The sequence below is a fragment of the Cydia splendana genome, chromosome 6, assembly GCF_910591565.1.
Source record: "Cydia splendana chromosome 6, ilCydSple1.2, whole genome shotgun sequence".
NCBI classification, from domain to species: domain Eukaryota; kingdom Metazoa; phylum Arthropoda; class Insecta; order Lepidoptera; family Tortricidae; genus Cydia; species Cydia splendana.
This window is the reverse complement of record NC_085965.1, coordinates 23,723,666-23,750,316: the sequence shown is the minus strand read 5'-3', so window position 1 is coordinate 23,750,316 and position 26,651 is coordinate 23,723,666. Positions and strand designations below refer to the sequence as shown.

Genomic DNA, 26,651 nt, shown 5'->3' with positions numbered 1-26,651 from the left:
AGTAATATTAAAATTTAGATGTAGGGCCTGTGTCGCGTGAGATTGGTTTAAAAATATTTAATAAATAAAATCAGGCCATACATGATATTTACAATGGTTTTGATGGAGTGTTATTAGCGAATGATCAATAATTATATACCAGGTTTGAATATGAAAGTTATTCACTGTGATACACATGGTCAAAACAATAACTTTTTAGAAATTAGAACTGTTCAGAAATAACTGTAAGGATATTTTGTCTTAAGACTTAAATATTTTTGATAGACAGTAATGTTACAAATACATATCATTGTTTTGCTTTAATCTTACAATTATTTTATCACAGTGAATAGAGGTGGTGTTGGTAGGGCGGGTAGTTAAAGGAACCTCTAGTCCGAATGTTAGTTTTAGTATACATAAATACATATATATGTATGAACAGATTTTTTTCAATGGTTAACACAACATTTATTGTACACAATGATACATTGTTCATAATACTAAACATTAATTTATGCGTTTCACATATAATTTATTCCATTGACGGTATAATCATACAATACGAAGCCACAGCGGAATGTTTAACGTTTATCGAAAATGTATGATTTTACGCGACGCTAATACCTAGCGAATATTCATGATTTATTTTCATCAACTGTGTAGCTTTTTTCCTCAACAGCCAAAGAACTTAAAATATATGTTTATTTAATACGGTTTAAGCTATTTTTACAATTTTATATGGAAGCTTAAGTAAGAGATTGCGGGTGGCCTGGCTCCCGCGGTCGCGGTTTTGGCACGGTTGCCCATTTTAAGCGGCTAACGAAAAATAAATAAAATAAATTATAAATTAGAAAAAATAAGTGTAAAAACTTCCTGCATCACTCTCAATTCAATCCTTGCAGCACCCACAGTATAACATGCGATTAAGTAACTAAAGACGCTTAATAGTACATTGTGTATTAAGGGCGGGAAATAAGAAATTACGAACGAGTGTCAATTTTAAGCCCGACGCGAAGCGAGGGCTTAAAATGTTCACGAGTTCGGAATTTCTTTACCGCCCGTGGCACACACAATGTTTTTCATCACACTTGTAAGGAAAAAAAGGAGAATTAATAAAAACAAACTTCTGTATAAAACACTTTTCCGCCCTAGGGCGAAAATTTCAATTTCCCGCCCGCAAGCCCTACGTGTAAATAAGTGTTTTTCATCACACTTGCTCGGAAAAGATTTTTTCCGCCCTAGGGCGAAAAATTCAATTTCCCGCCCGCAAGCCCTACGTGTAAATACATCTTTTCCGAGCAAGTGTGATGAAAAAATTTATAAAATATCTTTGGCAACAATTTCCAAGCACGAGATTCAGAGCTGAAGCTATGCTTGAAATAAATAATTTACCGTCTAATGTAATGTAGATATTATATTACTGTAACACTATCCTTAACCTAACACATCGACGAACGTATCATAGAGTATGGAATACTTAAATAAACATTCATTTGCCTCTTCCAGCCACACTTCGGTGTCTGTCAATCCCTAATAAAATCATGGCCATCCTTGTTGAATTGAATATTCACTAAAGAGATATTTTAAAATGCGAATTATGTTATCTAACATCTAACGATGAGTATGATTTACAAACATCATTTACAAACAATACATTTTTCTTGCTTAAAGCATATATATTTCGTTTAGGGATAAAGTAGAACATTTTGCATGCCTTCTCAATTCGCTGCAAATGATTGTGAATATCTCTTTCTACATAGAAAAGAGATAGAACCACGTTTTCTCATACAGGTTGCAAGTTTGTGAAGGCATGCACTAAATATCCGAAAGTCAAATGTTTTCACCGAAACATTGGACCCGAGTGAAACATATAAACATTATTTATCATTTCCGTATAGCGTTCTAAAGGAAACTTAGTCACTGAACTTGGCTCTGGCACTACGTGCCCCAGAAAACGAAATAAGACAAACAATATTTTAGATATTATGCTTAGTTACCATAAATTCTTTTTTGGTTAGAAAATGGTTAATTGAGTTTGATATCTATAGTACCTAATGATCAAAAGATTTACCATTTCTGGGCAATGAAGAACTCTGTTTCTCGCTCAAAGTTAGTTCTACTGTAAAGTTGTATACGCGAATGTCCTAAGTTCAGCAGAACATACAAAATGTTAAACGATCCGTCAATGAAGCGAAAAAATACGTATCAAAAACCGTTAAATAAGATACATCCTTGAAATTTACTTTAGAACACTCATTTCAGTCTCTTAGGATATAAATTCCAATATTATTTCGAATTTAGTAAAGAAATCAGTTAGGGGCGGCCGGGGCGAATAGAATCTTTATAAAATTTCCAGTTTCATTTCCCAAATTATTACCTACTGTAATCGAACATTTTTAACGTTATGCTTTTATTAACCACGAATTAATTATTACTGTCGAATACTTCTCCCTGACCTCCCCTTTTAATTAATGACTCGAAGAAGGATGCAAAACAATATATTTCTCTACTTGAAATAGTTGGCTAAACACTAGATCAACACAACATAGTGATGACAATGACGCTAGTACTGGGCTTCCTGGAATGTGATGCTTATGTGATGTGCTTGTTACATTAGGAATGCTTTACGATCGAGCAGAAATAGCTATATATTGACAGATTTCTCTGCTAGATAGCAGGAGATTTATGAAGGATTTATCCATTTGATAAAATAAGTGTCACTTTTTAACTCGCTGACACTGGTTTTATCACGCTGTCACGTAGACAAAAACGACCATCATATCCGTACAAATGGATTTCGTTAGGTATTTTTTTTCTTGCTATAGCATTGTCTATGAAAAAATGACAAGAGAATCAAATATCTTGGGACGACTAATATATATGATGGTAATGCACACGAATAACTCAAGTTTGAAACATATTGACTTATTCTTCTTCTTTAAGTATATATTTAAGAGCTGTGTTCTTGTCGGTGGAGCAATCTCCAGCTCGTCCGGTCCGGTCCTCTGACAACTCCTTAACCTTCTGGTATGACACGGCCTGAATCTTTTCTTTTATTTGGTTGAAATAATTTATTCACGGTCTTCCTCTTTTCCTTTTTCCCTCTATTTTTCCTTCTATGATGTTCAAAACATATTGACATCACATTTCAGAAACCCAGCTAATAAACCTGTTAAAATTACGTTATCGTTGGTCTATGTTATGCTTGTAATATTAAAACACCGATCGACAACACCTAGTACACAAAACTATGTTACTGATATAACTATGATTACCGCAAATCGCGGATTTATTCCAATCATATGACGTCACAACACAACTACAAAACATAGTACTACAATTAAAACTTCAGATAAATTCGTCATTAAGTATGTATGACATAAATGATCAAAATTGTATCTTAACTTATATTAAATGCAATGACTTTGTTTTACAGGTCAAATATATTTTAAAATGTATTCATGTAAATTAAGAAGGGTATAAGATACTTTTTTTAATGGGGAATTGTTTAAGAGGTATATGTAATAAAATGAAAGCTCTGGTCTAAAACCTGTAATTGTATCTCAATGTTTATATTTAGATTAAAACTGTTTAAGTAAATAAATACCTTTCTTTTAACCGGACGGTAAGGTTTTAGAATGTCAATAAATTTACTTGCTTTCAAATTGAATATGTTCATGAGTAGAGTGGTCCTTATCTATAATTTTGATACCGATTCTATGTCAGGTACGGCCGCAGTCGTTGTAGAAAATGGTACAAATCGGTTCAGATTCCTGGTGAAACTGACTGCGACATCTAGTATCTGAAACTCTAGGGAGAAAAGCTTTACTCAAATGATTACTATTTTACTCCAAACTGTCGACACGAAATTACAATAAAACTATGAATTTCATACACGATGATGAAAGAAAAATGTTTACTATGTATTAACATTTATTCACGTTCGCGACAATATTCACATAATCAGTGCAAACTTTTCCCTCTAAAGCTGCAGCAACAAAATCAATCAATTAAGTACAGAGGTTAAAATTGTAAAGGGTCTCAAAAATATATTGAAAACTGAAATTTAGAGTGCTCAACGGTCATCTGGCGCGTTTACATATATACATCGAGTTTAGCCGGAGCACGAACTTAAAACTACATGACCGGGTTCTAAGTAAAATGATATGTAACTGTTAGTACATAGATATCTAATTAATATGTACACGAAATAAATTAAGGGAAATTAACGCGATTGGAAGGAATTGTCTTAACACGAAATAAACCAGATGTTGGTGCGCTTGCACGTGCTCAGACCATACACTCGCTGCCCGTGGGTGGCGACTTTCGCTTTTTGCATAAGATACAAGTAGTACACGTGTACACATTAAAATTTCATATTAAACAATGTCACCGAAGTGATTGGATTCAGTAATTACAAATTATAATGTTCGCAAGGGCTTTACTACCTTCATACGGCAATGAGGGTTCGAAATAAACTTTTACACAAAAGTCTAAAAAACACAAATGTCAAAAGTGTAAAATATTACAACCCCAAAAATTTTCCACACATCGGATTCATTGCTACAAAAAACTACCGAAATAGCTGGTGTTAGAAAAAAATCTACAATAGAATCAAACACAGATTTAAAGAACTTGACGATGCACTTCCGAACACGCTATTTTGCAACTCGCTTTGAAGTTAGGATCTTAGATTGAACTGTTACAGACAGACAGACAGTCAAGGGTAACATATGAATCATATAATTGAGCTCGAGTGCTTTGATTTGAAACAGATGTTCATATATTTGTATCATTGTATTTGCGATATGTAATAAATTGTGAATATTTTATGTAAATAAAATTAAAGGGGTTTCTTGATTTGATTGTTAAATGTTTAAATGAGTTATTGTGTGATATCTTATTAGACTTTTTGTATTTGATTAAGATGTAAAAGTTATTTTATTTAAATATGGTTACATATTTGATTTAAGTACAGCTTTATTGATTTTTCAAGGTCTCGTACATTTAATAATTTCAGTAATAATCTGGCCTTAGATTTTGCACGCACTTTTGTATTAATGCCAGTGAGATGCGTTGTAAGTAAATAATACATCGATAACAGATTTTTAAAGTAGGCAATTGTCAAAACTGTCAAAAGTCCAGTTGCATACCTAATAAATCTTTTAGTTAACTATCAAAAAGCGAAAACCGCTCCCGAGCAGCACTTATCCTAGATTATCTAGTGGTCGATTTTAATCTAGATCTAGGTGTCGCTAGCGGCCGACGGCTGTTTGATCAGCACCTCGGCATGCCCGACACTGGCCTGACTCTTCAGCTTCTTTTCGTGCGCGTGCGCGGGCGCATGTTTGTCGTGGGCGACATGTTTGTCGGCGACCTGCTTGTCGTGGGCGACATGCTTGTCGTGGCCGGCCTCGACGGTGGATACGCCGTTTTTGTGCGCCGGCTCGCGGTGATCCTCCCGGTAGTATTTTTTGTGCCAGTGGAGGAAAATACATCTGCAATGAAGAAGGATAGTTAGAATTTTGTTTGGACTTGGCGGAGGCACTATCGTGCTCCCAGATTTTTATACTCGGATAGGTATGTTGGAAAGAAAAAAATGTGACTGCTATAGTCGAGTTCATAAATATACTCCTTTACTTGTACATTTTTTCACCTTATCACAATTGAGTTTCATGATAATCATGATAATTATATTCAGAATATGAAATATCTTCATCACTCATTTTACACCTTAAAGCAGCGGTCGGCAACCGGCGGCCCGCGAACCTCTCGCTTGTGGCCCGCGAGCCTCGCTGGCTATTTTGTATGTAATATTGACAAACGACAATGTCTGCTAAAGTCATAAATATTACCAAAGTGCGGCCCGCGTCAACTTCGTTAACTACTATCAGGCCTCCGTCACACGCTCAAGGCCACGCGCTATATGCCTACCGCTCGGCGTATCGTCGACGATACAACCGACAGAGGGCCGCCGAACGCCCGCCTCAGCGCTCGCACCGCATTGCACCGCGCGTTTCCCGCGCTTATGCTTCGAAATGCCGAAACCACGTAATTATTGTGCAGTAGATGGGTGAAAAAGTCAAAAAAACAAAGGAAAAAGCCTTTAATAAAAATTCATCTTTTTATAGCGGGCTAAAGGTCCCACCTGAAAGTTTAATAATTATATTGAAGGGTTAGAAAAAGTATTTTTAAATAATTTTGACGACGTAATAATTAATCGGCCTGGTAGCACCGTATTACAACTTTTAAAAACCGTTGATTGTCCGTTGCTTTGCTCCTGAATATTTATTAAAATTATTTACGCGATTTAGGATATTTTCAACTACTTATAATATTTTAATAACAGAGAATTCCGAGAAGTGAAAAAATTATAAATCATTATATTAAAACTAAAACATATTTGATTCGCAACATTCGTTTTATTACAATAATCATCATAGGTAGGGTAGCTACAACCCTAGCGCATTCTTACGATGACGCGTTGGCACGTGACTCGAACGGCGGGCAACACAGTCTCGACTCTTTGTGCGCGTAATTATGGTACATTTCTTCTTGTCCTGAGCAGCAGGTATTATTATTAGGGTTCTGTAGGCTATTATAGCGTAGGTATTTTTGCTTTTGTTTGGGAATGAGGTATCTGTTACGTAGTAACTATTTATTAATCTGTGCTACTATGTGGCCCTTGGCTGCTAAAAGGTTGCCGACCACTGCCTTAAAGCTTTGCTATAATCAGTTTAAGTATAGTATAAACAACAAATACTAATTTTATTTAAGTAGGTAAGTGTACAAACTAAATGCTAAACTATGTTAATAAAAAAATCAAAATGGCGCATTCTGGTGCCAAAATATATGTTATTATGAAATCAGTCTCTTCTCTAATGCGACTTATTTGGCCATAGACATTGTTTAGCGTACTTAAGTCTTAAGTGCACTGATTGAAATGCCGACATAACTGGTGCACCGTTAAGTAGGTCAGCACATGGTGCACCCACGCGCTGCAGTATCGATCTGGTGCAAGTTATATGCCCTAGGGGCTTTCATGACCCATGATATCTACTTATGTAATCACATCGGATCCACAACAGATCGGATGGATCCGCTACGGTGTGTGAGCGCTAATATATGCGTAATAGGGGATGAATACCACAATCCTGAAATATTGGAATATGGGGCCCATTTTTACGGTAGGTATTTCATTACCGGAATTGAATAGGACCAATATAGAAACATCAGAATTCCGCTTTATTTACTTTTTATTCCCTTTCATGAGTAATCGATGAAATTTAGACTAAAACAACGATTTTTTTGAACCTTTAGCTAAATAAACCTTTCATTGAACCTATGATTATAACTTTGAATATTAAATCGGATTATCATATTATTTATAGTGTCCGACCGAAACATGTTTTTTTGCCGAAACCGAAACCGAATGTTCGGCTTTGGTTCTAGTTTCGGCCGAAACCGAAACCGAAACCGAAACTTTTGTAGACTTGTTAAAATCGTTGAAAAAATGTCATAAAACCCGCTTTTACACACATATTATGGGGCTGTCAACACCCAATGTCCTTGAAATAGATGTTACTTAAGCAGTTTTTTAAGAAAATTACTAGAATTAGACCAAGATAATTCTGCAACGATTTTGATAATACATGCAGTGCAAGTGTTACTTTAAACGTCACAACTTCTATGAAATTATGACGTACCTATAAATAGCATTTGCACTATTAGCAATGCGTATGCTATCAAAATCATTGCAGAATTTTATTGGTCTTACTCTATTCATTCACCAGTCAAGCTAACATGTAGATACAGGGTCACCCAAAAACGCGAGCGCAGCGAGCGCGAAATTTTTTGTTAACAATATCGCAAGGCCGGGTACCGATCTACACCTGGGCCTAAAAGTCCTAAGTGCCCCAGGTGAGGCGAACTTTCATGCATAGTCAAAGCCGTGCTTCAGGCTTCAGGATAAGTAGTTAGGCACAGACTCCAACCAATGTCCATTGTATTAAAAAGCGAGACCGCAGGCCGAGCATGCCGCAGCGAGGCCAAAGGCTAAGCTGAAGTAGAGGACATGTACGTGGAACACCAACCAATGGTAAATTGAGGTAAAAAGTGAGGCTAAGGTCGAGCATTCGCATGAAAAACTGTACTGGGGACACTTTTAAGGGTTTTTTCTTCGTTTTAATCAATAGTCAGCTGTTCAGCTTCGCAAAATATTAACTATTGAGAAAATCAACTTTGCGGCCCTAGTTGAGCGTAGCCTTTAGCCTCGCTTAAAATTTGCCATTAGAGGTAGATAGAAAAATGACTGAATAATAGCGAAAAAGACATCGTTCGACTCGGGCCGAGCTGATACTCGGCCAACGGCTACGTGCGACAGTGCTATCTCATTCACTCCGATACAAGTAGACAGTGTGCGCGTTAGAGGTATTGACAGCCTCTTAAGACTGCGTCGACCGTCCAGTGGTGCTCTCATTAGTGGAATTGTGTTTCATAATAAACCAATTAATTTATGTACCTATACATGAATCAGTATATGTAGATATGTATTAATATTGTTGTCCTAGTTATTCCCCAACTTTTGGTCTTTGTCCGAAGTACCATTTCGTAAGTTTCGGCCCGGCCGAAAGGTTCGGCCGTTTTTTGGCCGAAACCGAAACTACAGCCGAAACATGATTTTTTGGCCGAAACTGGCCGAAACCGAAACCGAAACCGAACCTTCGGTCGGACACTAATTATTTATTTTTCTTCATGTGTTCTGCTTCTGATTAAACATGATATGACCATAGTGGCGCAGTGATTAAATAAGCAAAATCAGACCCGCCTTTATAAACAAATTCAACATAGCTCGATTGATTGACTATTTAGATTTAGATTTTTATTCATAAAACATAGTATTTTACTATGCCAAATAGTACATAAAACAATTCGTTCACTGAATACTAAGTACTATCATATTAAGTTAAATAGGCATTATCAGTACATAAACGAGAAAAGCTTTTTATTTATAATTCATTGCTTTTGCATATAAATCATGCAATACATATAATGTAACATAATATTGTGGTACAGTTTTAATCTTATTACCTATTAAAGTATGGAAGTTAAAATGAGATATAAAGTTGCCTCAGGAGTACATTGCTGTACTAAAAACTTACATAACTCAACTTGTAAAGCTTTTGGGCGGTAACGCGCTAGTCAAAACTTCGTTACCATAACCAAGAAAACCAAGTTTTTCGTGTGTAGTTATTTCCGGTTCCCGCTTGCATGAAAGACTGAGCAAGTAAAATTCTCGGACGAACCAGTTTAACGTGACACTATCTTAGGCCCAAGAATCCCAAGATACACTTGTAAGTTTTACTTACGTAAGTAGGGATACAGCTATACTACAGAATGAGAGATGAATATCGTTATCTCATTCTAACAAATAGCTTTGTCCCTACTTACGTAAGTAAAACTTACAAGTGTATCTCGGGCCTTACAGCATTTAGTAACTGGAGACGCCTTGTCTGTCATTTTCTGTACAAAACAGTCTGCCGATTTTTGAGGGGGGGGGGGGGGGGGGGGCACGTCAAATGTATGGCTATTTGTACATAACGTTATGTACAAATTATAGGCGGTTGCAATAACGCCATAACGCCTATCCCACAAACTCGTCACGTTTTGTAAAAGCTCACGCGAACGAATTAGATATGTGACAGTCACACAAAGGACTAACTACAGAAGTTAAAGGCCATACAAAAGGGCAAATCGAACAGCCTGGAGAGACTCTTTAGCAGAAATCGATGAAGTAGCTCTCCATCGAAGAAGAAAAGAAAACCACATGATACTGGAACTGGATCATGAGACTCGCGAGCGACTATATTACCCCAACCGCCTAGCGGTTGTAATAACGCCTATCCCACAAACTCGTCATGTTCTCTAAAAGCTCCCGCGATCGAATTAGATATATGACTGGAACTACACGGTCACACATGGGACTACTGCAGAAGTTAAAGGCCATACAAAAGGCTGAAGATCGAACGACCTGGAGAGCCTCTTTAGCAGAGATTGAAGAAGAAACTCTTTAATTATCACCTCTTTCATAAAATAAGAAAAGAAAAACACATTATTCTAGAACTAGATCATGCTACTCGCGTACTCGCGAGCGACTAACCCAAACGCTAAGCGGTTGCAATAACGCCTACCCCACAAACTCGTCACGTTTGCTAAAAGCTCCCGCGATCGTATTATTGTCGTCGAAGCAGAAACGACGTTTGTCGCCGTGTCACTTGTTGCAGTTATGCGGTTTTGGCTTGGGATACTAGTTTGTGTGTGCAGTTTGTAGTGCATATGCTGCGTGGGTTGAAAACTTTTACATAACGTATGGCTATTTATATGCTTTAAAGGTAGAAGGAAGACAAAGTTTAATTATATAGGTACGCAGTGTATGGCACGGAAAACTTCAGTACAGTTAGACCAAGAAAAGTCTGCAGCGATTTTGATAGCCCACGCAGTGCAAATGTTATTTCAGTTATGTGTGCGTCATAAATAATCTTAATTTCATAGGAGTTTGACGTTTAAAATAACAATTGCACTGCGTGGGCTATCAAAAACGTTGCAGACTTTTCTTGGTCTAACTCTACCTATACCTATACACCTGTTTTTTAGATCTTAGTAGAGCTTTTGACCTGGTTAACTTGAAGTTACTATTAATATTGTACATGCGGGTGAATAATAAATAAATAAATAAATAATAATAAATATTGGGGACATCTTACACAGATCGACCTAGCCCCAAACTAAGCATAGCTTGTACTATGGGTACTAGGCGACGATATGAACATACTTATATAGAGGAATACATACTTATATACATAGAAAACAACCATGACTCAGGAACAAATATGTGTTCATCACACAAATAAATGCCCTTATCGGGATTCGAACCCAGGACCATCGGCTTCGCAGGCAGGGTCACTACCCACTAGGTCAGACCGGTCCGGAATGGTTAAGATTTAAGATACACCTCTTTTGTAGTCACCATAGTGGCAAAACGACTGATGCTAATCCTGTAGATTTATTTCATCGTCAATTTTTTTTTTTTTTTTTTTATATTTTGCATTAGGTACTTTTGACTGTTCATAACTCAACTAAACGCATTTCTGGTAGAGAATGCCTTAAGGCATTAAGTCCGCCATTTGTACCTTCATGTATTGTGCAATAAAGATTACAATAAATTTCTGCGAACTCCGTATACTGATATGCTCTCCTGTTTACCCAGCATAGCATATATAACGTGATATACACCGTGTAACATACCTACACGTGGAGGGCGCGGCTTGATTAGTTAAAAGCGTCCCGCCGGCGCACCAGGGGTTCCATACTGATTACAGCCGACCTTGCCATTGTAAGGTTAACTCTGACATTACTTTTTAGGGTTCCGTACCCAAAGGGTAAAACGGGACCCTATTACTAAGACTTCGCTGTCCGTCCGTCCGTCCGTCCGTCCGTCCGTCTGTCACCAGGCTGTATCTCACGAACCGTGATAGCTAGACAGTTGAAATTTTCACAGATGATGTATTTCTGTTGCCGCTATAACAACAAATACTAAAAACAGAATAAAATAAAGATTTAAATGGGGCTCCCATACAACAAACGTGATTTTTGACCAAAGTTAAGCAACGTCGGGAGTGGTCAGTATTTGGATGGGTGACCGTTTTTTTTTTGCTTTTTTTTTTGTTTTTTTTTTTTGCATTATGGTACGGAACCCTTCGTGCGCGAGTCCGACTCGCACTTGCCCGGTTTTTTAATTTCAGTTCATAGTTACGACTAGCTACTTAAGGTAAACTTACTGGAGCTCGACGCGGTCCCAGTACATGTCATCTTGAAACTTAAGTCATTGTCAATAGAGGTGACAGCAAGGTGTCATCTATTGGGCATTAGCATGTCGAGCACTAGTACGTTTTCCTTATTTAGCTATTCAGCCGACGTGTTTTAAATTTAATTTGTATTCAATTTAGCTTCTCTAATCTAAAAAAATATAATTTATCATATTATTTGAGAATTCCTTGGTAATTGACATTTTCATATAACTTTGGTTTGCTTTTTTTAATACCACGTCGCAAGCAAATAAGCATACGGCCCGCCTGATAATAAGCAGTCACTGTAGCCTATAGACGCCTGCAACTCCAGATGTTATATGCACGTTGTCGACCGTTTGAACAATAATATAAATTTTGTTATACCTACTCAAAAACAACAAGCAATATTTACCAAATTGTACCAACTTTGTCGTACAACTTTGCCTATAACGAGCAAGCCAGTAAAACTATAGCATTGGCCTTTATTTTATTCTATTGCTCCGGACGTCCTGGTATTGCGTCCGTCTGTCACCGTCAATATTTCAGCTTGGCGCGCTGCCAGCCTAGGGTTACCACATTCAATCGACCAATTTATTCAATACATTATTCCGCGTCGACCGTATTTTACGGTAATTATTTCACCCAGCTACGGGAAGGGTTATGATTTTAAGAGTAGGTAAAGGCCCATAACTATACATACATACACACGCATAGAGGAGAGGCGTCAAAACTACTGACGTATTTTCGCGAATTATTTGCAATGTTTTATCAGTAGCCCTTCCGTTAAGTGTCATTTTGTATGGGATTTTGAGTTTCCAAATCGTCCCGCTTGGCGCGCTGTTTAAAATCCCATACCTACAACAATACACATAACGCCAACGCGAACGTTCGTCACGTTATCGAATGACATTTACACTAGGGGTTCTGAGTTCACAATTGACTTTTCCAGAAGCGGTATCATGGTCGCATTTTTATCACCTGTCATGCCATGCGTCACTTTCGCACTTACACATTTGTTAGAACGTGACAGGCATGGTGACAAATGATAAAGAGCCGACCATCTTAGCCCTACAGTACGGATATGACGGTCGTTCTTGTCTACGTGACAGCGTGATAAAACGGTGTCCGTCACTTTCTATCCCACGGTGTTAAATAGTGACAGTTATTTTATCACGTGGATAAAGATGGATAAAGCCATCCATAATACGCCGGCAGGAAATAATGACTGAATTTGACTCTTTACAAATTTAAATTGGTAATATATAAAATTCGCAAACATAAGCGGAGGTCACGTTTAAAGTGGTTTGTCGGTAGAATTGCGAGCGAAGCGAAGGGTCCATGAGTAACAGCAGGACCTTTTTCCTTTTGTTAGAAAGTCAGGAAACCACTTTCCTCATTTTCCGAGCTTTGTTGCTGTTAATTGCGGTTTTTGTGCGCGTCTGTGTTGGAAACATACCTAATTCAATAGGTCAATTCTGAAGGTAAGTATTTTTAATTAAGAAGGGGAATTGCATGTTATTGTTACAGTCAGCAACAACAGATAGGTACCTACACCCATCTGCCATAGCCTCAGGTATATGTAACCTTCTAGGGTTTTATTCGGGTAGTTCCTAAAAGTTCTGAATGCCGCGCAATTCCAATAATCGATTCTAATATGACGGCTTTTGGGTTATTTTTGGAATTGGCCGATATTTTGAAGTATTTAGGTACCTATTTCTCATCTTACCTATTATTTCTTCTTCATCGATTTACAAAAAACTTTTGCCAACTCTGTCTTTCTCTCTCCTTCTCTCTCCCTCCCTCTCTCTCTTTAATCGTTTTATCTATACTTTGTATGTATTAGGTACATAGCGATATACACATTGCATGTATGCTTGTCTCCTTCGGCAACTGCCACTGCGTTCCTCACATTATACTAACTACTACTAAGATGAGTCCTTTTCGACAAGAACAAGGATAAATTATCGAGTTAATCAATGTAGCAGCCCTATCCCACATTCACACAATACTCGCTCGCGAGTTCGCAAAGCGCTTTATTTGACAAACGGGTCATAATTCACCAACGCGGACATCACTGCCATATGTTCCTACCAAAAGGTCATATGAATCGTCATATGATCATATAGGGATAAGACTCTTTGGTGTATGGCATACGTAGCTTATGCTACTAAAATATGTGACAACGAAAATCCTATAGAGGCTTTGGACGTATCTAAATACGTAGTCTGTTCTACCAAAATATCATATAACAGATATCACTGTGGTGTGATATGAAGAAAAGATTTTTGGCTTGGTGCAATGGAATACGACAGAAACACAAGGCAGGCATTCAGTCATGGAACAATTTTAACTGCTGCGTCAACATTTATCGAACCGATTAACGTTTAAATGTCGCACTATGTCAATGTAGTAACTGAGAACACATCCCAGCACTCCAGCAGTTATGAGGACGAGGACAGCGCCTGTCCTCATCAGGTAATACCCGTGCTGCGCTGCTTCAGCTCCTGGCGACAGCTGCACGACTCCCACCACAATGACGATGCCCACAAGGTTCCTCACCTGAGTACACACCCCAGCACTCCAGCACTCATGAGGACAGCGCCTGTCCCCATCAGGTAATACCGGTGCTGGGCTGCCTCAGCCCCTGGAGAGAGCTGCACGACTCCCACCACCATGACGATGCCCACAAGGTTCCTCACCTGAGTACACACCCCAGCACTCCAGCACTCATGAGGACAGCGCCTGTCCCCATCAGGTAATACCGGTGCTGGGCTGCCTCAGCTCCTGGAGAGAGCTGCACGACTCCCACCACCATGATGACGATGCCCAGGAGGAGGGTGCCCACTACGAAGTGGAGGGCCAACAACTGAAAAAAGAAAGTGATGGTCATTTTTAAAATATTTATAGTTATTCGAAATGTTCTGTTTATTCTGTAAGACTATTGATTACAAATTTTTCCTCTCCACGTTTTCATCGGAAATATGGGAGGATGCATAGTGAGGGATGTGTTTGTTAAGAGCCATTGGAGTCACTTAATTCTCCCTCAACGTAGGTCTAAAATTCCTATTGGTTTTTACGCATCCTCGCTCATCTGACTCACTCACATGAATTGGAGAATACGACTAAGTAGTAAAACAAGGTATAATAACTGCTAAATTAGCTAGGGGAAGTCGAAGTTCAGGCTTTTAGTTTAGGAATTAATCATCTGTATGATACATTTGATTGAGTGTAAAAAATGTAAAAATTGAAATACTGAATATAATTTTCATTTTTCACAAGGAATAACATTGACGAGAATTAGAAGGAATTACACAATTAATAATTTTAGGTACTTAATTGAAGATAACATAAACAGCTAAAGTGAGAATCTGTCTTCATCCTACCTTCAAATATAGGACCTCCGACAGCTGCCTATAGTCGTTCCCTTGCACACTTTCCTTCCCTCGTTACCCTCAGCTAAAGCTTCTATCTTTCATCACCTTAATTGTTGCATATGATCTCGGCGGTCTGTGGTCTGACAGCGGTGATGTATGTCCGTTCACGCCTAAAACATTCTACTTACTTTTGCGAGCGCGAGGTTCCTTTTCTTGGTCTTTCTAGCAGCAACGTCTATTTATTCTCACTTTTCTTCGTCTTAGTTGTAATCGGTGGTCTGTTTTGAACGGGGAGTTATGATAGTAACTAACCTTGCTACATACAACTTCTGCTAGTGGTCTGTGGTGGTCTGGCGATGGCGTGGGCTCTCCTTCCCCCGGTCTTCCCAACTGTAGGGGCAGCTGCGACGGCCGCCGTCCTCCGCCTCTCTTCTCATTCCGCCGACGCTCGTGGCGCACCGCCACTGCTGGCATAGCACCAATCATCTTCGCTGTGAACATTTTGAGAGATCAGAAATTCTAGTTAACGCTAGCGGTCTAGCTTCAGTACTATCACACTAGTAGTAGTTAGCTAGTTTTAGTTCAGGCAACTGTCCGGTAACCAGAGGACGCTGGTTCGATTCCATCTCTGGACACTGGAGGCTTTGGTCATTTTTCCTTCGTATAAGACATTTATTTCGGTTTACAACTAGCTCAATGTGAAAAAGTTGATTTTTGCGGGAATACCTGAAATACCGGTAATATGAAATTACCGGCAATATAAAATGAAATAACGGGAATACCGGGAATACTTGAAAACTTGGGCATGCCAAAATTCTTAATCTCTTGCCTCCCACAAATGAAAACTTGCCAAGACAAATGAAATTTTGATTTGTCAAAATCAAGATTCAAAATATTATAGAATGGGAGACATTTTGTAAGATCTTAATAATCCCACACAATATAATATATGTAGATAGAGTAGATAGATTTAGGCAAGAAGATTTCGAGGTTATAATTTTTAGTTGGCTTGTACAAAAACTAAAACGTTTGTTTCACCAATGTCTTTAAATTTTGGGAATAGAAGAGGCAACATTTCATTTTCTGTGTCTGTTTAAGTTAATGAATAATTTATTGCGTTTTTGAATGTAATTTCCTATATGGAACCGAATTCAAAATATTCATATTAAGAGATTCCTTTAATATATTACTGCCAATTCCAGTTACGAACCCTACCTTTTTGACAACGCTGTTTATGAAATTTATAAATCCTGCCTATTTGTACTCGGTAAACAAGAAAAGTCTCAAGACGGAACGACGGATGAAGAGATTTGGTATATCTTGAATTTTAACCATTTTATGCAGCGGATGGAAATTGCAGGTCCAAATGCATACTAACTTCAGTTCAGTAAATAACCGGAAGATTTGCATTTCAAAGTTAGTATCCGCTCAGTATTCCTTTTTGCCTTGAGTAAAACAGTTACTCGTCGGTCGATATGATAAATCTGCTATTTCTTGTAAAGATGTCAATTATTATTAGCTCACTTTTAAGCAATATCGCAAGCTCAGAAGCTAAGAAGAGAAGCCATCGTTACTTTAAGTCAATTCAATTATGTATTTTTATTTCAGACGAATATATAAGTAGGCACTTATTGCAAACCTTAACTTAAAGAAAAATGTGGGTGTGTGCGACCATAATGTTTAAAAAAGAAACTATTGCTATTAGCAGAGCTGTATGTGCCCAGACCTGATACGAAATTTTGTACCTATAGAAAATATTGACAAAATTGAATGTGAAAAATTCAGTTAAATATAATTATAACAGTTTTAGTGGACCTTAAACAGGACTCGCGTAAGAATCGGGATTTGTACAGACTACAGAACACCTAGAGACATCCCCAAATAGTCCTTTTGTTAAGCAACTCGCCCTACATCTATCATCAACAGATAACTATCTCAACCTTACATAAATCTCGATGGCGCCCTGCGGTTCCGATAACGGCCACTTATGTCAGTTATCTCATTGATTATTTATTTAACGCTCGGCATTCAAATCATGATCGGGGAAGTTATTGGGGTGTCTTTGAGATAGGAAATGGTTGAGATATCATTGATATAATACGTTTACCGTAGACTATGTTTGCCTATAATGACAAACTTTGAATTACTTGAAAAACATTGATTATTCATCCTAATAATGGGTAAAAGGTAACCATTAAGGTTACATTCGAATGTCAACTGCAGCTACATGTTGCGGCCTTACTGCGACGGCGTTGATGTCGCCGCTTTAACTCTCAATTTTCTTGATAATATGAGTGACGTTTGCCACCGCATTACTGCCGCAAATATAACGTTCAATCCGTCACTCATTTCATCAAAAAATAGACAGATAGAGTCTTCAATATTTTTACACACCTATCCCTAATAAACCTGAGCGGAGTCGGCGAAAAGGAAATGGAAATGTCGAATCCGGGGAATCCTTGAGTTTATTTGAATACGAAACTACTGGTTTCCCGCTAGACACGTGCGAGGTCGAATTGTACTCAGTACGAGGTCAACAAAGCTCGTTACATTGCTAAGTTGAAATATTGTTAATTTAAACAATATAGACTGGAGGTTGTTCCTAGATAAGTCTATATAGTTTTCACGTTTAATTTCAGATCAAGTAAGGTTATTTAGTCGAGCCAGTTTACAACGGGGAAGTACAGTGAGCTGCGAAATTGCATGGAAAAATTATGAATTAATTAATTGATAACGTCGCCATGCACTTTTACGGCTGATGATACATGCATCTACTCTAAAAATTGGACTAGATAAAGGTAAAACTATGTTCCTATACTGTCAGTGTCAGTAACTATATATATCGCTCACTTTCATTATTTACGAAGGTATGTTCACTGCAGGTGGAAATGCATCTCATTGTCTACTTAAAGGTGTAATCTGTGCCGTATATTGATTAATTCCTCATTTAATCAGTATTTGCGGACGTCCCCATCGACCCTGTCAAAATATAAATGGTTAAACCGAACCAATTTTATTTTGATATTTTTGGTATAAATATGAATAGGGGAGATTACAAAGCAAATTTATGAATACACATGAGTAAAATTTGTAAAATTGCCATAAGAAAAATAAATTCGGGATTTAAGCCTTGTGCTTTTCAAAGTAAAGAAAAATGTCTACACGTGGCTTATTGGTGAGAAAGAGTTTGAGCAAGCATAAAAAAAGATTGAATGCCTACTAACTAGTTTCTACAAACTTTCAGTGTTTCACACAGTCCATGAGTGGAAATTTTGTAAAACGCAGTAAATGCAGTTAATAGCAAACCGTTTTGTTCTCCAAATAGAACATTCTTGTAATCGTGATCGAATGATTTAATCGATCGGTTTGAGCTAGTTTGTTGCGCTTGGCAGACTTGGCAGGGCCTGCTCGTTAATCCGGCTTGTTGGTAAATAGATGTAACGTTAGTGGTGTGTATTTGTGTATTAAGTTTAATATAGGCGCTTTGGGGGGCTTATACGAAACACTAATATTTTGAGTGAGACCAATGGCGTCGCGTAGAAAGCCCTACCCTTCCATAATTGGGTCAAAAACGATCGGAAAAGCGTCTTTTCTGTGAACATTACGAACGTTAAAGATTAGGTAGGTAAGTACATTTTAAGCACTTAAGCAGTAGGTAGGTTTAAAAATTAGGCTTTAAAGTTGTTTATATTATGTTGTCTACAGGAGATTCGCATAGTTTTAACTTATACCTTGATCTGTGACTCTTAATAAAAATGATTTCGTCCTAAACAGATGATGGGGAAAATATTACTTTTGGTATTTAGGTACCTTGTTTAGTACTTTTAGTAGCCTTACGTTTATCTACAATTTGAAATGTATCGGCAAGGGAGGAGTTGATATTTTGGGAGAAGGGAAGTATTTATTTGTAAAGGAAAATATCACGAGGTAAGCTACATTTGCGAAGGAAGTTACACGTGCGTGTCCTTAATCCGTATAGGTGTCTATATACTATTTCAGTGTAAGGACTGTAGCCTAATAACCCTCTTGTATTTACAGGTTCACATAATACTAATATATAAGGAGACCTAATATGCTTCATTCTTCATTCCGTCTAGAGACTTTTCTTTTTAAATGGAGCCAATAGGGATTGAGTTCTACATCTTATAACTATGGATCTACTTAGTTCTAGGAGTTCTAGGTCATTGCACAATGCTGACGTCATGCATTACAAGTTCTAGTGATATTGCTCCACATACATCACTGGTAGTTATTATTAATGTGACATCGTCTGGGGCGCATAAGTGACGACTATGACATTATTGTGTATGGTAAATGCATTTTTTACTGGTAATACATAAGACTAAAAAGGGTTAAAGGTGGAAGGGTTAACCAAGATGTAGGTAATGGTTCCTACCAGTGATTCTGTGTTAAATAAGTTGTGGGAAAGCCCTTACGTCAGCTAAAGTATAATTTATGAGTTTATTTTGTTACCTTTATTTCAGATAAATCCGGTTTAAAATATGTTGTAATATGTGTTCAAAACGCCAAATGTTTAACAGAAATTACGGTTTTTAAAATTATAGAAAAATATATCAATTAACCGCCTCGCGCGAGACTCAAATTCGCGACCAATTCTGCTTGGTTTTTCTGCCATTTTTCCTAGTACTTAACTTTGCTCAAACTTGACAGGAAGAAGGCACACATATCCCTTTAAGTTCCATACTTGACGTAGCACTTAGCATGAAAACTTAGCATGGTCAGACTCTATTTTTAAGAACAATTAAATAATCTAATTTTGTATTCGTGAAATGAAGTTTAAATCTAAGTCACTAGTTGGTTGGAGTCCTCTGAATCTATCTTGCCTTTAATTTACTATGTTATTTAAATATTAAGTTTTTATAGAAATAGTAGAAGCAATACTTACGCCGCTGATTATCCCTTGGTTGCAACAACGACTGAAGCATATCTGCAACAAATACATGCACTTTAGAAACTTATTCAATTATTTTACCATTGAACTATTATTACTAACGTATAGAACCGACACACAGAACTAGTATTTTGCGCCATGAGTTGATGTTGTTTTGACAACAAAACATAGAAGCGGAGCGTGAGTCTCGCGACCTAAACGCGTAAGCGCCATGTATTTTACGGCGCTTACGACGTTATGTTCGCGTAGTACAGGTTGCAACTGCGACAATTTCATTGTTTGGTATGGCTTCTCTATAGTAATAATATCTCAACTCAATGTCATTTACCTACCTTAAAGGATGACTCGCGTTAGACTGGGCCGTGTCCGGGCCGGAGCTTCCGGCGCTTACTTTTCTATGAAATGACAGGTGATCACGTGATGCTTTCCATAGAAAACGATGCGCCGGCAGCTCCGGCCCGGACACAGCCCGGTCTAACGTGAGTCATCATAATAATAAACATAGAGACGGAGTTTTGGTGACATTTGCAGCCGTAATGCAGCCGGCAGTAATGTCGCGCTGCAATACTGCTGGTGTAGTCTGAATCCGCACGGTACCTTAAGTGTGATAGATACGAGTATATAGAATAGGTACTCTGTGTTGGCACATCGCTATAAAAGATACAGCTTAAAGAAAACAATTGATTAATGATAGAGGCAGATAATAGGCGGTTTTATCGCTGTAGAGCGATCACCTCCAGACAACCTTTGGGTGGTTTGAGGCATACTGATATTTCCTCTAAAATGTCTCAAGAAGTAAGAAAAACGCAAAATATCTCAAGCATTGTGTTTGTTTTGTTTTGAACTACTTAATTAACTCTGCTGAAGGATAAGATAAAGTGGCCATCTCCGTTACACCACGACCACAGAGAGAAAAGCGTAGTTTTTCTTTAGTTAAATAGCTCAACTAATTAAACCGAGGACAATTCCATTCTCTTTTCACGTGAAGTGCTCTCTGAAAAACAATGAAAGCAGAAAAACAATAGGCACCTTGATTTGTTTCCTTGGAAATTGGACTTTCAGGATATTCATAACTTACCATTACATTCACGAATCACCGTCAAGTGAGGTAACTAGGGACAGGATGGGTAACTTAAGACATTTTTATGACCATTAATTAATTATGCTAGGTGAAAAGTCCTAAAGATTGATAAATCCTGAATTCCTGATTTAAAGATTGTAAACATCAGTACACATGAAAGAAGAAAAACAATAGGCACCTTGATTTGTTTCCTTGGAAATTGGACTTTCAGGATATTCATAACTTACCATTACATTCACGAATCACCGTCAAGTGAGGTAACTAGGGACAGGATGGGTAACTTAAGACATTTTTATGACCATTAATTAATTATGCTAGGTGAAAAGTCCTAAAGATTGATAAATCCTGAATTCCTGATTTAAACACCAGTACACATGAAAGCAGAAAAACAATAGACACCTTGATATGTTTCCTTGGAAATTGGAATTTCAATATATTCATAACTTACCATTACATTCACGAATCACTGTCAAGTGAGGTAACTAGGGACAAGATGGGTAACTTAAGGCATTTTTTTGACCATGAATTAATTTATTATGCTAGTTGAAAAATCCTAAAGATTGATAAATCCTGAACTCCTGATTTATAATAGATTGTATGTAAACATCAGTACATTGTTGTCAGCCACGTTCATATAATTGGGGAATATTACCTTTCTCTAGTGTTACGCCTCCTGTCCCCAGTTATCCCACTTGACTTATGTTAGTGGTAGTGGTAATACCTATTCTGGTGAGTAGGTAGCAGAAGAGGCGTAAAATATTCGCAGGGAAGCCCCAGAAGGCGCCACGCTTTTAGCAATCCGACTTTAATTTTGAGAATTCAGCACAATCTTGTCTCAGCTAACCACAATTACAAAATCGAAAAAAGTCAAACGAAGGGCTATGATTAAATTGCGTAAAAAATATTTTCTATTGTTAATATCCAGAGATGAAAATATAGATACTCAGTTTAATCGTCTAAAATCTTATCGTACCGTCGTCTCGTCGTCGTTAACGTACTTAATTATTAACTGAAGTTTATTCTCCAATTTGACGACCTAACTAACTAACCGATATGTCAACCTGAATCAATCAAAAGTATCAAAACAATGCAAGTAGGTACTGCAACAATAGGTACTATTAAAATGTAAAATATACACACGATCAATCGAACGCTAGAGCGACTGATTTGCCCCTATTTGCTCGGAGCACGGCCTAAACATGCTTTTGATGTTGGTTTAGTTTAGGGGACCGAAGCCGATTATTTGTGATCTACGTTGTGTTTAGTTCGCTTCCTAAAAGGATATCCTCATTTCTATTGATGTTATCAATATTGTATGAGCTCTAAAAGCATTTGGCTTATTATCAAACATTAAGTACCAAACACATGGAGTAAGTTGCTGCGGGTGGATGAAGAAATACCTAACTATTTTCTTTTATTATTCTATTTCATTCACTATACCTACAGACGACATTCAATACATGATTTTGATTACAATAAAACTCCGGCTTTATATAGGAATGTCATCCACAATAAGTGTGCACAGCAAGAAAAATAAATAACAATGAGCAAAAACTATCTTAAAATTATTAAAAAAAAAACTATTGTAAATATCACAGAGTTGATAAATGGTGTTAGCTGAAAACGAGTTTCAGGATTGAGCGAAGTGGAAGGAGAAAAACAGGAAAGTGGAGTCCGTCACAGGTCACACTCTCACAGTATCGGTTAGGGACAAACTGAGCCCACGTACGTTACGATATCTGGACCCTGAAATTTGTAATGCTTAGAAACATACTTGTCATACGCAACGCAACGCATGACAAGTATGTTTCTGAGCATACAAATTTCATAATGCATTGCATACGTTGCGTTGCGTGGGCTCAGTTTGTCCCTACCTTCATACACACACACAGACAAGAGGTTAAACGTAAACGAAACCATTTTGTATCAGACAGTGTGAGTGCACTAAATTATCTATGTAGTGAGCTGGCGACTATTTTTACAAAATAATCCCTCGGCTTATTTCCCTGCGGGGCTGTTGCGCTGTAACGACGCTCAGTTAACTCAGATTGCAATTTATTTATTTATTACTTATAGCTTACTGAGGTCAGCGTCGTCTGTCTGTTATATGTACACGTTCTTCTTGTTAAAGAGAATGACGGATTGAACGTGACAGCAACGCGTCAAACACGTTACCGCAATTTATCAAGAAAATTGACATCGCCTATTTCCCGCTACTGCAACGCTGCAGCAACGTTGCTGTTGCTACAGTCCCATTCCGAATGCAACTTTCAATCGAGTTTCAGTAACGAACTTACCATAGAAAATATAGTAAAACACTCAGTAAGCGTGCATTGCAAATGTAACGACATTTAAACCCGTGACCTATTTCCGAGCGAAGTAAGACGTTAAGAACTCGACGACGTAGTTAAATCGCGTGGAAATTGTCACAACCTGAATGAGAGACTTGTGCCGTTTTACGACTGTGATGTCTGTCTGTGTGAAGTGTGTACCTATGTCTTTAAGCGTGGAAGAGATTTAGATTCTAATTGGATTCCAGAACTTGATTTCCTGATAGCAAAAGTTTTGGTTACTAACCAAAACGGTTATCGCATAGGGAGAAGTAAACTAGACGAAGGGTGACCACTTAAACACAATTGGCCACTCTTAACAATAAAACTTATATTGCCTTGTTTCATTCAAATTTGTTAAGAGTGGCCAATTACTATGGAGGGGCCGATAACTATAGCCAATAGCAGTCACCGCAGATCGCCGAACAGAGACCTCGCGATACTTTAGTTCGCGTTAATTGATCATAATCTCGATAATAGCGATTTACATTGCGTCATTTGGTCAATAAATAGAATCGTTGCGAACACAGCCAACAATTATTTAAAACCGCATACCATTTGTTGCAACGTCTGTGGAAGCCTTAATTCAAACCTCATTTCAAATACCATTAATCTATTGGTCAATTAGGAGATACTGTAACATTAATTAAACCCCTACATACTTACATTTTCATCCTCATTAGCTCGTAAAATTCCGAACCGTTCCTAACAGTCTTTCGAATTACCTATGAAAGTGCCAATTCATTAACTAAGTAGGTACTTAAGTAGGTACGTCCAAAAAAAAGGGCATTCGATCCTGGTAGCAATAAAAGAGGTAAGGTCGATGTGGCTAATTCCGTCCTAGGGGGCTATTCATAAATTACGTCATTTCAAATTAGGGGGGGGGGTCTGGACATCGGATGACGGTAGCATGAAGTAGGAGGAAATGGGGTCATTTGAAGCATGATTTTTGGATGATTATAGGGGGGGGGGGGGGGTCCAAAATCGTCAAAAATCGATGACGTAATTTATGGACAGCCCCTAGGGACTATTCCGTCCACTAGCGTTTTTCTCGAACAACGAACAAAATTGATAATTTCATAGACAAAGCAGCGATTGCTTTTAGTTTCAGCTATCATTCAAATGTTTTTTTCCTACGATTGAAAACCAAAGAAATTTCCGTCCGTGGACGGAATAGGTCCTATGACGGAATTAGCCCCATTAACCTTACTAAATTTTCAATACCTAGGTAGGTACAATTTTCGCATGTAGATACCTCCCATTACAACGTAGGTACCAGGTATATATATGAAAAACCGGGCAAGTGCGAGTTGGACTCGCGCACGAAGGGTTCCGTACCATAATGAAAAAAAAAAAAAAAAAAAAAAGCAAAAAACAAAACGGTCACCCATCCAAATACTGACCACTCCCGACGTTGCTTAACTTTGGTCAAAAATCACGTTTGTTGTATGGGAGCCCCATTTAAATCTTTATTTTATTCTGTTTTTAGTATTTGTTGTTATAGCGGCAACAGAAATACATCATCTGTGAAAATTTCAACTGTCTAGCTATCACGGTTCGTGAGATACAGCCTGGTGACAGACGGACGGACGGACGGACGGACAGCGAAGTCTTAGTAATAGGGTCCCGTTTTACCCTTTGGGTACGGAACCCTAAAAATGGGAAAAATATTCTATTTTTTATTAGTACAAACCATTGCGACTCCCTGGTATTTTAAGTAATTAAACACATTCCAGCATTCTTTGGCTCAAACCTAGCCTACCGTACCGTGTACTAGCTGGAAATAGGTCACTTACACTTCCAGCCAGTTTAATCACCGGCGCAACGTACTAGCTTTAATTAATTATTTTTCGTTCAGCGCTCGCCGCCATTTTGAATTTCAGTATTACTACGGAGTTGAGCCCCTAATTTCAATGTATGACCGCTATGAACCATTTGAGATTATGCTAGGTACCTCGAATGTTATGTTAATATGTGATATTTTAGTGTTTGGTTAAAGTAAGTATCTGAGAAAATGTTAATTAACCACAAGATCCACTTTTGCTCTTTCGACTGGTAGAAAATGCAATGAACTCTCGTTAAGTTAAGCTGCACTTTGTGGACGGTTTACAATTAGGTACCTGAATTCGTTTCAAAATATGAGTATGTACATACTTACTTACCTAATGATATTATTCATTGCATTCAATAAAATTCTTATGAAAACTCGTCGAAATTATATAGATGAAATAAATCCAAAACGCCCAACTAAATTCGCTACGCTGATCAAATCGAAAGTGGAGGTTGGTATTTACATAACATTACCTTACTAAATAGGTATATACCTACTCGAAGCTAGAAAGTGACCTATACCGGGGGTGACCTGTATACGAGCAAAAAATTTAACTGTAGGATGTACTCATACTGACCAACATTTGTTCAGCGACTTTTAAAAATAACTTGTGTTTTGATTTTTAATACACTTTAAAGTCTAATTCTAAGACGCAATGTGTTGCGAATTTTGTTATGTTTAAGGCGGGACAAGCAACGACATCGTCATTGAAGATAATATTTAATTTGTATGAAAAATAGGAAGTCTACACACACTTCATAATTTTAAAAAGTTATTGAGCAAAAGTGTCACTGTTTGAGGGGTACAATCTATGTTTAAATTGTTTGCTCGTGTTAAGGATGACTCATGGCCGAGCCTGGGCTGAGGTGTCCGATATGTAATTTTCTATGACGGCTGATCGGTGATCACGTGGTGCTTTCCATAGAAAACGAAGCGCCGGAAGCTCCGGCCTGGCCCCGGCCCGGTCTAGCGTGAGTCATCCTTTACAGACCACACCCGGTATAACAAGGCCACGGTAACCGGAGCCCTAAAGACGCCCTCTAGCGTTTGACGTCATTTAAGGCGTAGGTACGTACTTAACGGTAATGATGTTGCAAATACTTCAGTTCGAACGTTTATTGTCTTGTTAGTGGAACTCAAGACACATGTGAATCTGGAGTACCTACGCGCGTACACTGGAAAACAATGAATTCAGAATCAAATATTTCTTTTTTAGCTGATTTATAAGCGCCTCTTGCACAATCCTACTAGCCCAGGGTTAAACGGTTAAACCTGGCCCCTATTTCACCAGGGTGACA

General features: G+C 37.9%; 1 protein-coding gene across 1 annotated transcript in view; it reads right to left on the bottom strand.

Annotated features, from left to right (window-relative positions):
* The window catches only part of LOC134791772 (uncharacterized), a 329,980-nt gene extending 315,480 nt beyond the window's left edge, over positions 1-14,500 (bottom strand). The window contains exons 1-2 of the mRNA XM_063762927.1: positions 14,385-14,500; positions 5,133-5,477 (exon numbers count right to left, since the gene is read on the bottom strand). Coding sequence (XP_063618997.1) covers positions 5,225-5,477; positions 14,385-14,500 — 369 coding nt within the window. The 3' untranslated portion in view covers positions 5,133-5,224. The remainder of the gene's footprint in view (positions 1-5,132; positions 5,478-14,384) is intronic.
* Between the last annotated feature and the right edge of the window lie 12,151 nt (positions 14,501-26,651).